General features: G+C 33.8%; 1 protein-coding gene across 2 annotated transcripts in view; it reads right to left on the minus strand.

Moving 5' to 3' along the window:
- LOC110459039 (carbohydrate sulfotransferase 1-like) overlaps nucleotides 1-1025 on the minus strand; it is a 21011-nt gene extending 19986 nt beyond the window's left edge. For both annotated transcript variants that reach the window (XM_021511071.1, XM_021511070.1), the window contains exon 1: nucleotides 652-1025. In XM_021511071.1, coding sequence (XP_021366746.1) covers nucleotides 652-724 — 73 coding nt within the window. In that variant the 5' untranslated portion in view covers nucleotides 725-1025. The remainder of the gene's footprint in view (nucleotides 1-651) is intronic.
- Between the last annotated feature and the right edge of the window lie 12081 nt (nucleotides 1026-13106).

Below are 13106 nucleotides of genomic sequence, written 5' to 3' on the forward strand. Positions count from 1 at the left end.
GCCCGCCCGCTCACGTGATAACATAATACGTCCCCGTCTTCGACGGGCGTATAAAAACACTTATGTTGGTAACTGCTTGTAAATGACAGAACTGTACTGTTTTTCGTTGTTTCTTTTAACACTTTTATCTCAAATATGATTATGTGTCATATGTAACATAAGTAAATCTGACACGTCTGACGGCGAGGTTTTTAAAATGCCATACAAAAAACTTTATACAAAAAAAATCAATCAGGAATAATATTTCTTCGATAAGATCAAGAAAAGAGATAAATGACACTATGGTATACAGGTTTGCAGTAGTTTATTAAAAAACCTAAATTAATTAGAACTGTATGCAATGATAAATGAAAACATGTAGGAATACCAAGAAACGTTCACAATTACCTGGACATAGGTATATCAAATAAACATAAGCTGTTTTATTAAGTTTGTCAAACTGTGTACATTAACATCTTAATAAATATGTCGAAAAAACAATAAGAGATTACTGAAGTGTCAACAAAATTAATATTCAAAGTCGGCGAAACTAAGGCAAAATATAAACAAAAGAAATTTGTGTATGGACAATCCTGAAATCCTGAAATAAGGAAAAATGACAACACGACAACAGAATATGTTTAAATAAGCATAATTAAAGTGTTTACTTACAGTAACATATCAGCACGGCTATAAGCGTCAGTCCAAGTATGCACTTCTTCCAACATCCTACTGGATGTTCCATATCTAACGTGTTTGTAGTTAGTTAGTTTCAGGTATTACGCTCTTGGGGTGACACAAAACACATAACATAAAGACTACTCTTCGTTTTTTTAACTCCATGAACGCGTATTTGTATGTATGACTGGTTCTTTTACTAATTCATACTCTCCTTTTTTAAATCATAACGTTTCACTTAGATCTACACAATAAAGTGTCTGGACGATAACGTTACCACAAGTCTATAACTACACCTAACTTATTTGGATTACTTCCCCTTGATACCAACTTAAGAACTAGACAAATATCAAAATTGACAAATTGTATCGACGATTGTTCTGCTTAACACCTTTACTGGATACCGTCCGATACCTTGTATTCAGAACTTAACTCTACTCATTTCGCGTATCAGACAGAAAAAGAATAGAAATGTATACCATAAGTTCGACATGCCACGAAACAATGTAAAAACATGGAAATATGAAAGAATAGACAAGAAGTTAACAATGAATGCATTAATAATAGACCGTAGGTAATGTCATTAGAATGAACAACAGATCGTTGGCTACACGATTGCCTTTTCACTACTTTCAGTGTGATATCCCTCAGGGAGACAGACTTTTACTAGAGAACCACCTTGAGGTAAGATAGCCTGCGGGTTTGTTGATACACTCGACAACAGTATAAACCGGCCCGGATAAAATTTGTAAGCAGTCAAGGTAAAAGAAAGAGAAGAATAGGCATTATTTCTCCAACGACATTAATACTTAGCAAACCTTTCATTATTTCAGTTCAATTTTTACCAATAACTGAGAAAACAAAGCCAAGTTCTTCTTTCATCCTTTTCAATAATTAAGTGAAAAAGGTGTAAACATGTATGAATTAGGTTATTCAATTTCATTGCCGTTTGACACATACGAAAAAAGCAATGCCTCCAGTCATTAAGGCGAAGTGTCCACGTAACGTAAACACGTCTCACAGCCTTCTAACAGTTTAATACTCACATTTTGTTAATTGGTATAGAAACTTATTCTGAATCGATTGATAACAAATTATGAAAATCCGTGTCTACCTATATTGACCAGAATTGATTAGCTCTTTTTAAATAAGTTATTTTTCTTTGCATTGTCTATTCATGTAGCTTATTTCTGGGTTTAAAAACCCGCAGGGAAATAGCAATTAACAATAAATCATCAATTTAAGATGTACATTTCAGCTATTGTCTTCTAGATATTTTATCAAAATATTATGTTTAGATCACTTTCGAGTGTTGGTTTAACGTATCATAACATAGCAACTAACGATATATTAACTAGTAAACATACTGATACTAACGTCACCTGACACAATGACAATATGAGAATAAAATCAGCGGAAACAATGAGCTTCTTAGGAATTTATCAATGTTTTTTAGTGTGATAATCGGTTATTATGCTCCTTTAAATCTCGATGGTGATCAAAGCAATAGCTACTGACTGAACGAACCTCGTGTCAGGTTTAATAACTTGTAAAATCGAACACTACTCGTGGGGAAGGGGGAACACTAAATGCTGATTTGAAATTTCTGAATACACTTCTGCAACTAGCTTAATAAGCTCTGTTATATACAATGTCCTCCTATCGACACAGACAGGTGTATATTGTTAGTGACGTCATATATGAATGCGTATGTCTTCTGTCACTGTTAACAATGTTGATGACGTCAACAATCTTGTGACTTGAACTAAGACACCGAAATTATTATTTCTTTTAGAAATAAGCACATGGTATGTTACATGCATATACCTGTATTGGTGGCTTTAAGTTTATGATACTTGGTCTTAAAGACATAATCGCCATTACATTTTATTTATAGTTATAGCAGTATAACGTCTGCATAAAATATATAAATCTCTCGTTTTAGTAATTAGTACACGGTAGTGAAGCATAAGTCTTTTCCTGTATTTTCATTTTGATAAAAATGGAACGCTCATGGAGGAACATGTTACTACATGTATTGTGAATAAGAAGAACAATACTATGTACTAAATATATGTATTGTCCCATTCATGACGGTTAACAATGTACTGTAGTTACAGGAATGCAAATCTGAATTACAACAAAATATTTATTTCGAAACAATTATATATGTTGGTATCCAAATTTGACTCTTCTACAGGTAAATTTAACCTGTCTGAACCCTTTATGTAGCACAGAAGAAACTAGGGTTGAAATGCCCTGAGGCTATGTATTACACAAGATATAGGGACTGATGTCAAAATACATTTACCTCCTAATCAGAGCCCAGGGTCAGAATCTGAGTAAAAGGTATGGGAGAGAGACAAAGCACTGTATACGCAGCAGCTGTAGAAATTATGTTTACTTATTTGACTAAATAACAAATAATATTGATGCTAGTAAGTGTGTAGTTTTCTAGTACGGAGTGAGATGTTATCTAAGTCCGTGTTTCTAGTAAGAAAATATACTTAACTACATGCCTACCATAAAAATAAAATCTCAGAATAAACATAAAAAATGTCTAAAAAATACAGATGTTTAAATTTATTCAAAATAAACACCTGATGGTATTATCAGTCGGCAGGATATGATCATCCATTCAAAGAGTTGTTGATTTGTGCATAAAGAAAACCATAATGATATATAATATATATACATGAGTATGTAATTCTGTTTAAAAAATGATGAATTAACCATAAATGATAGCTGCTCCGAGTCCTTTTTTTGTTAAGCACAGACTGATTTGAGTGTAAGTTTTCAAATATTTTTTTTTATTGATTTAACCTTCTTATAAAACTTCCCGGTTTTTTTCCAGTTGAAAAAAAAACCCTTGTTGCAAAGGACCTTTAAGTTCTTTACTTGTAAAACCTGTGTCCTGTGGCTATTGCGGAACACTGACCTTACAGGTACAAAAGGCTCTATCATGGTTCAGTGAGCCATTAATTGATGCTAGGGTGTGTTTTCAATTAGTGTCGACTATTTATGTAACATCCAACTATTGGAAGGGATTAGGCAGTGTAAAACACTACTATAGAGTCAAAGTCACTGTTTTGAAATAGAATTGTGTCACAAAGGGACAGCAAAAATATCGTACCTGTAAGCATGTACTGATTTACCTGTATATCTACTGGACTTGCTGGATTAATTGACAGGATTAATTGCCGTCACACAAGATGTTCAAGATTGGGTACAGCCCATCAGCATCCCATGAGACCACAGGTAAATGGTCAGTGTATGGTCATTGCTCATATATTCTCAGGTAGATATCGTATTGAAAAGAAAAATTTGTATCAGCGGGTGGTTACTTTGACCTAGCAACCATCTTTAAAACTGCCACTGAAGTGAAGTTGTAACTGTATGATTGAATCATGAGGTTCTTTGTGAAACTGAATCGATTTTATTGTTTATCATTAAATCGATAATTTTATTTCATCTATGTTCATGTATATAACTAAAGCTACATGTTCTTGCACCCTGCAACCATGAATGTTGTCATCATTTTAACAAGTGTCAATTCAGTTCTGTACCACCAGGTCAGCTGTATATTCTATGTTATTGTGGGGAACACAGTAAACCCAGGGGAAGGGGTGGTGGTTGGGGGATGTTTTAAATAATTCAACCACATACAGCATGGACATGTACCTGAAGTGTATACATATATAATAAAGAAGTCGAAAAGTCAGACTTACTCATAGTTCTAAAGAGAAGGGAACTTAAATTAAATACACATATTAAGCTTAAGCTTTACCTCTTATGCCATGCCATGCTATAAGATTTTAATATGAAACATCAGCAGCACTCTCATCTACAATGAGTCACAGTCTTTTCTAATGGGTCCCTTGAAGTAGGCAGTATATTGTAGACTAGTTATCAAAGTTAAAATTTAAAGACTTGATAGGGCCCAACGGCCAGGGTCGACAGGGACAAGAAAGTACATGTATGGCTACTTTTAAAATAAATTCATTACTAATTCGACCGAATACATGAACACATATTCATTTGCCTTTATCTAAAAAGTTGTGTCTTTATTTGTATTTAAGACATCCTTTCTCTGGCTGTGCTTATCTTATACAATTCCTTTTTCTGGTTAATATAAAATTTACAGTTGTTAATGCATTAAATTTCAAATCACATTATTTGTGCATAAAGGTCCGAAAAACAGATCCCTGCTTGATAGATTGATGTTTGGAAATGTTCTACATTTAATAAGATAGTTACATATTTTGTTCAACAATTTTACTGAAGCGAGGTGTTTTTGATATTGGTCTTTAGTATGTAAGTTCTCTCAGTAATCAATAACTCTGACGAATTGCATTAATATTTGCTTATTTAAAGGTGATAGAATTTTACCTTTTTATTGTTCTATCAAAGAACACACTAAAAGAATACCGAGGTGTCAATTCGATAAAACTAAAACAAACTACGAAAAAAGGAAATGTTTACATGGACACCAAGAAAGGGAAAGTTCACGATCGGAAAGTCGAAATTGGTAATTTCTGGCATCGTCACATCTGTGCCAGTTTGAATTTTTCCTTAACTAGTCTAATACGTCTTGTTCAGAAATAACTAAGGGTAGTGACTGCACTAGGTCTGGTGAGAAGGTTTGATGTTATAGATAGATACAAGTTATTAATTAATAGTTACAGCTTCATCGGTTGGTAATTGAATACTTATCCTTTCATTGTGTAGAACAAGTATACTATTTTTTTTCATTATTTTCACTATAAACAGACAATTGTCTACGATTAACTAGATTGACAGGTTTGTTCGAGTACCAGAACCCTAATGACGACATATTCTATATGGTTTTGTCTCAGAGAAACTCTAACAAGTGCTTGGTCTGTAGGGTGTTGAATTACAGATGTATATTCCTCGACTAATACAATGTTTAGGCTATATAATATACTGCAGGAGGAAATTTCCAGTTTCAAAATTTTGATACATCTTCAATAAGTTTGATAAGCTGGCCATGTTAATCTCGTATCTTGTTAGTTTTGTTTGTTTAGACAGCATGATTAACGTGTTGACTTACAGTAACATATCAGCACGGCTATAAACGTCAGTCCAAGTATGCTCTTCTTCCTACATCCTACTGGATGTTCCATATCTAACGTGTTTGTAGACAGTTGGTTGCACTGGAGATGAGAGAAAACACAGAAAGACTATTCTGCGTTTTAATAACTCTCAGAAAACGAATAGAAATACATACTATAAGTTCAACATGCAACGAAACATACGCCAACAGAAAACTAAGAAGCATCAGAGAATAGACGAAAAATTATCAATGAATAAATTATAAATAGACCGTAGATAATATCATTAGAATGAACAACAGGTCGTTGGCTACACGATTGCCTTTTCACTTTCAGTGTGATATCCCTCAGGGAGACAGACTTTTACTACAGAACCACTTTGAGGTAAGATAGCCTGCGGGTTTTTTGATACGATCGACAACAGTTTACACCTGACACTGGTATAATTTGTAAGCAGTCAAGGTCAAAGAAAAAAGCATTGAAAATGACTTCTCCGACGACATTATTTCCAAACCAAGCCTGTCAGTGTTGTCATTAAATTTTTACCAATAATGTCTAAAACAAAGACATGGGTTTTTTCAACCTATTATCAATAACTATTGAAAAAGGTGTTAAGATGTCTGATTGTGTTGATTCCATAACATTGCCGTTTGCCTTCGGGCAGGGAAATGACAGACTATGATTATTGATAAACTCCAACAAAGCGATACCTCCAGTCATTAAGGCGAAGTGGCCACGTAACGTAAGCCCGTCTCACAGTTTTCTACCAGTTTAATACCAATATATTGTTAATTATAATAGAAACATTATCTGAATCGAATTATAACAAATTATGAAAATTCGTTATCACAGCTAATGTTTATTCATATAGCTCATTTAATATATATATATATATATATATATAATAAGCAAGGGAAATTAGTAATAAACAATAAATAAGCAATTTCAGATGAAGGTTTAGCTGTTGAAATGCTGAATATACTTTCCGAAACTAGCTTAATAAGCGTTTTTATATACAATGTTTTCATGCCGTGAATGGGCCACAGGGTTTATATTATTGGTGACGTACTAGATTAATGCATATATCTACTGTGCCGTCACAATAGTTACAAGTGTTAATGACGTCATCAATCTTATGAATTAAACTATGACTTTATAGTAATAGTCGTTTAGACCCTACATTCGTATTGCGACACTTATCTTTTTGCTAAGAGATGAGAAAAAGTCACGTTTAGTGCAGTGTTGCTTATGTTATTGGAAAAGGCACTTTAGGAAATCGAAAAATCACTAAACACTTGAATATTGCTGCTGCTCTAAATTTACAACAGGTAGTTCGTATATCCCTTTTCATCCACGACCACTATACTTTCTCTCACTTCCAACTCATTGGATAAACTTGCTAGGAGTAAGTGAACATTTTGGGATACCAACTCACTAGTGGGTAACACCCTGGAGGTTATTTCATTGTTCAATCTACTACTTGTGACGGTAAGTATCAATGCTTTGCAACATCGTCTGCCATCGTGACGTCACAGCTCATGGCAAATATTTCCTCTTGATCAGAGTTTAATGTATTCCCAGAGTAAAACAAATGTGGGTTTTTTTCTCAGAAATTATATATACTAACTTCATCTTATTGGCAATGACCTGAACCCATGTTCACAGGTTATCTTCAAGGAAGAGTATTTGGATTATCAATTAGTAACAAGGTCGTCTGATTGAAAGTGTCGTTTATCTTATCAAAGAATCAATCAGCATTTACACTCAATTTTCTCTCTTGGATGACCCTGGCTGCAAAGCTTGGACAGGTTGGTCCAAAGAACAGTTTCTCAAAATCCATTCGTACTTGGTCCCATTTATTTCTTCTTTAGTATATATATAGAAAAACGACACAAAGTGCTTTTTTTTACTGTTTTGGATTAAGATGAAAACAGATATCTCTTGGAATCAGTGTCCCGCCTTTTTTGGCATTTCTCTGTCTCGTATTTCAAACACCATTCATTCTGTAGTACAAGCATTTAATAAATATATAGTACCAATGTTCATTGGTCCTTACCCTTTGAGCAGGGAACACACTTTCATACAATACTGTATTTTCAGAAACATTCTTTGGAGATTTAAGATTTAAGATTGCCATTTTAGATAGTATATATATTTATATTAAAAAACGTGCTGACCTTAACCTTCAGAGAATGTCTTACTGTGGCCAGAAGAAGAGTAATTACCTTAAATCCATAATCTAGGCGCGACCTGATGGTTACATTTTGGAAGCTAAATTGATGCAAGCATTACAAAATAAAATCATAGACAAGCTCACATGGTTGGAGCAAGACGACAATGTAGTCGTTGATCTTGGTTTAAGAGATCTCCTCGCCAATGTTAGAGGCATCTGGTATTAATACCAGTATGCCCTCATATCTTAAGCCTGGTCAGAGCCAATACTCTGATCTACAGGATAACATTGACAAGACAGTTGCTAAATCCTAATGGATTGTAGAGTATTATCATGGCCGTCTTAAGCATTTGTCATATTTTTTAGAACTCAACCAATATCACATTGAGGAAGTGCTAAAAAGTGTGACTGCATATCTCAATGGGATACGGGTACCAATTTATCGAAGATCACCGGAAACTGACAGAAAGTACAGAGAACTCGCACAACAAATGAAGTTATGACTTACAAAAGCAAACTGTTTGGTTCAGAGGGTGAAAACATAACCAGTTCTCTGCAAGAGAGCAAAGTCAGAATTCGTTAAGATGGGTGCATCTTTACTCATTTTTCCAGATCTCAATTTGGAATATTTGAAGACTATAACGTGCGGCACCTACCAGTTATCATTAGCTCCAGGCTATGTCAGTAAATATGTTATTGATGATGGAATTATGATAAACGGGTTTATCAGCACTCTCAAGACTTCATCCGTTGTCAGGTTAGTTCCTGACACAAGAGCCAGACTAGATATCATTTTTCGATTCAGTGCAGCATGACACCAAATGATAATATTCCAATAAAAAGATTACTGCTGACAATGCCCAGTTGGTCAAGGGCTATGGGAATGTGTGCTCATACAGGAAGTAAACTTTATTTCCTTGACTATCATAGCAGTCTTCAAAGTCCAAATAGTCAAATCACATCTGAGCCATACTCATAAATCTTAAGAACGAAAAATTAATGTTTAAAATGTATAAATAAAATTTCATTTTTCATTGTACTTCTTTAGATGACAGTTCTGCTCATACAGTTTATAAAGGGAAGTAATCTATATAATGTATGAATAATATAAGCATATTTTTTACAATACATTTTTTTTGTGTGTAAAACTATGTATAAAATGTATTCATCGCTAAAATTATATTGTAATAAAAACATTCTGCAAAATTCGGAACTGATTATATTACAAAATGTCAAAATAAAAATAAAATCCTTTTGGATTGATGTATTTAGAGCAAGGAGAAAAATTAAGGAAAAATATTAAGGAAAAATATGCGCTTCTGGTACAACAATAAGATTACAACAGGAAACATAAGTATATCTTACAGAGAATGGTACAATAAAGGAATAATGGTAATTAATGATCAAATCAGAGTCAGAAGTACCATTGCAATTTACACATTTCAAGAGTTCAAACAGATTTATGATATTAATACAAACTGGTTTTATGATACATGTACCAGGGCCTAATATCTGCATTAGAGAGTATATTGTACAACAAGATATGTCAAATGTAGAGGTAAGCTATCCATTTATACCAATAAATATAGAAAGTTTTTGAAAAATAAAACAGGGATAAGAGATTTTTATAGCTTATTTTGTAAAAATGATACTATTTCAACAGGTAAAGAAATGGGATGATATATTTCAATTTGATGATGAAATTTGGAAACAAAGATTACCAAATTACAGTGGCATAAGTACAGAGTTAATCAGCATATTTTGACAACTATCAGGTAATGCATATTTGATTAAAGTAGGCATATATAGTCCATAGCCCTTACTGTGAACCGTGTAACACAGAAATAGAGACAATATAGCATGTATTATGGCCTGGGGATGTGACAAAGTACTTTGAAAAAAAAGTAAATATTGAATAATATGAAATTTACCAGTAGTGAAAATTCTTATTATATGATAGCAGTTTTAACCTATTCCTCTTTTGGTGGTAAATCTAACTTTACTACTGACTTATATTTCATATCATTTCATCATTTTACTGGTATATATGTGAATGTTGGTCACACCCTAACATCATTTTGTAAATGTCAATCCTTAGTCAAAAAGACAAACTTGGTTATGTGTACCTTTAAGCTTTGTCACAGCACCAAACCACAACATGTAACAGTTCATTTTGGTTGAATCTCTGGGTCCACTCAGGTTAGAATAAAAATAATAGGACAAATATATCTCTAACTTGAGCATATAAAGGGCATGGATATCATTTTCAAACAACTTTTAAGATTTTACTTTCCAAACTCCCTTGGAGTTTTATTGAGGCCAATTCAAATATCCATGTTCACTTTGAGACTTTGTATGGAATTTACTAGAAATGGTAGCAGTGGTAATAATTGTCCTGCAACAGTGTATGATGCATCAATACATAAAATTTCAAAATATAGAATTTCATCATTGTCTGATTGGTCTTTATAAAAAATCAACTGCAACATAGGAAGATATGTAATTTGAATTAAGTTTATTTTGGATTTAATCATAATCAGTCTATCACCAAATCATATTAAGTTAATAAATGTATTGTCGGAAACTAGAGCCAATCATTGTATACACTAAAATTGATCAAATTAGATGGCACAGATAAATATTGACGGACATATAATCTTCAACATAATTAAAATGCTATAGTCACTAATGTTTCAACATTAATGTCAATGTCTTTATTTAACATCCCTAGCACATTTAAAGTTGTAAGAGTGTGGTCTAGATCTTCTCAATACTAGTCAACATGCAAATAAAAAGAAAACCATTCTCCATGTGTTGGGCTTTTAAAGTTTCGTCTAGGTGGCCAACTATTTTAGCATGCGGATTACGGAACATTCGGTTTTTAACTTTAGTTATATGATACCTATATACTTTTTTGACAAACTCTAAGATGAAAGAAAACAAAAGTCCTATCATCGTGTTAATTTTGTTTTTGTGTCAATAAATCGGCGATATCAGCCACGGTAAAAAGAACTATGGTATTCGCAAAATGACACTGGCCAATCCGTCGTCCGTAATATTACACATGTGCCAAGGGACACAATCGGAACACAGGGGTTCGTTACAAATATGCTATACTGACTGGGTCACAGCACACATAAACTGTGACCCATATCAGTATATCATATGTGTATTTTTAAAAGACATTTGTAACGAACCCCTGTGATCGGAAAGCACACCGGAGATTTGATGCCAAATTCACCGCTATTCTCCATGATCCGATTTCTGATGATCGACACCGCAGTTTTTATCAACAATGCATGTCTTCTTCCACTAACAATGCCTTGTCGTGTTACGTCTAATTGCATGCCCTCACCCCCTCTTTTTCGTTGAAAGCCTCTTTCCGACTTTCAACTGACGACAACCGTCGATAAGTTAAAACACCTGCTGCATATTGTCTATTTTCTACCCGACTTTGACGTCTAGAATTTAAGGGTTCATAATCAACTCGCTGAGTATTTTCGTAAATAAGCGGACGATATATGCGTGCAATACACATGTATTTAAACAAGAATATTAAAACAATGATACAAAACACTTACCTCCAATTAGGTAAATCATCACACCAGTTTTCCTGTAGTTTTGTAACAATTTTTCCTTCTTTCGCGAAAGAGTTCCCTGCGAGGCCGCTTAGTTCACGAGAAATACGTTCTTAGTTGAGAACGTTCTCAAATATTTGAGAACGTGTTTGAGAAAGCCAATTTTGAGAACTTCTCAGCTAAGCACGTACTTAGTCTGAGAATTGAGAATTGAGAACTAAGAATTAAGAAGTTTCGTGCAAGTGGGGCCAGAACAGTTGCATCCTTGGGCTAAGAAGATCCGACAAAGCTTGAAATAAGTTGTTTTCTTATGAATCTAGAGTTACCAGTTTGAAAACAAACTCAGAACCTCGCATAATTTTTCTCTTCTTTAATTTTTTCCAAGTCTTCCAATCGAACACATTTCATAATCTTGCAACTTATAAACCATTATCTGTAAATGTCATGAACTGTTAAAAGGCGTCTTATCTTAAAATATATATAAAAACAAAATAACAAACAAACACACAATCTCTGAACTCAGTTGATATCGTAAGAAAGTTGTCTGGGATCTGACAACTGATTGTGCAGTAACATGAATGTTTTAGTTGCCATCTTGAAAAGGAATCAACCAACGCATCTTTTCAAAACATCTGCTCTGTTGATTAAATATTCATTCCATCCAAACTGGAACAAATCTTTTCTTCTTTTCTGTCAGTTTCAGTCATAAAGATTAGACTATACATATCAACATGAATTCTGGTGTATAGACCATATAGTCACTTGATCCCTTCTTTGAATATGTTCCACCACATATTTTGGATTGATATTTTTGTCACTGGTAGTTCGTAACCTAGTCCGTCTATAAACAAAATATGTTTGGAAAACATCATTGCTTGAGATGGCTTCTGGCTGTTGATTGGTCTATAAATATCTGATAACTAAACATAGCAAGGGTTTTACCAAATTTGAAAACCCCGAGGGTGGAATTTCCCTATCCTACGCCCAGTTTCATCATACATATATTCTGTCTTAATGTATAGCGCCATTTGAACGAATTGTAAATGGAACGTAGTAAATGTGATTATTGATCAGATAGTTCGCTGGCTAAATAATTATATTTTACTTTCAGTGTGATAACATCAGGGGCAACAGGCTTCACTTTTATAACAGAATCATTCTGAATTAACACAGCCTCCGGATTTGTTGATAAATTCGGCAATACTATAAACTCAGGGCTGTCATTGTATGCAGCCATGGTAAAGCAATCAGGGTTTTGAATTCATTTTGTTTTCTAATGACTTTATTTTCAAACCAAGTTGAAGGCATGTATTTGTTAAAGATGTAGTTTTTCTCATCGATAATTTATTGTTTTAAGGATTTTGGCCATGATTATTAATTATTTTATTTTCAAATTATGCAAACAATACATGTGAAAATTGGGACCAAGTATATCGGCTTCCAGCTGACTGGACTATGTCTCCGCCCGTTTATATTTCTCTTGTGAATAGACATCTTCACCCTAAGGTTTTTACTCATCCCTTAGATATTTTTATTCAAAGTAAAAAAAAACAAGCTCGGTAGTGGCTGTATTAGGGGAGATCGGGGCAAGTTCGGCTCAATTTTATTAAAGTCGTTCTGGACAGA

This window comes from Mizuhopecten yessoensis, unplaced genomic scaffold (assembly GCF_002113885.1).
Source record: "Mizuhopecten yessoensis strain PY_sf001 unplaced genomic scaffold, ASM211388v2 scaffold9945, whole genome shotgun sequence".
In the NCBI taxonomy this organism is placed as follows: Eukaryota; Metazoa; Mollusca; class Bivalvia; order Pectinida; family Pectinidae; genus Mizuhopecten; species Mizuhopecten yessoensis.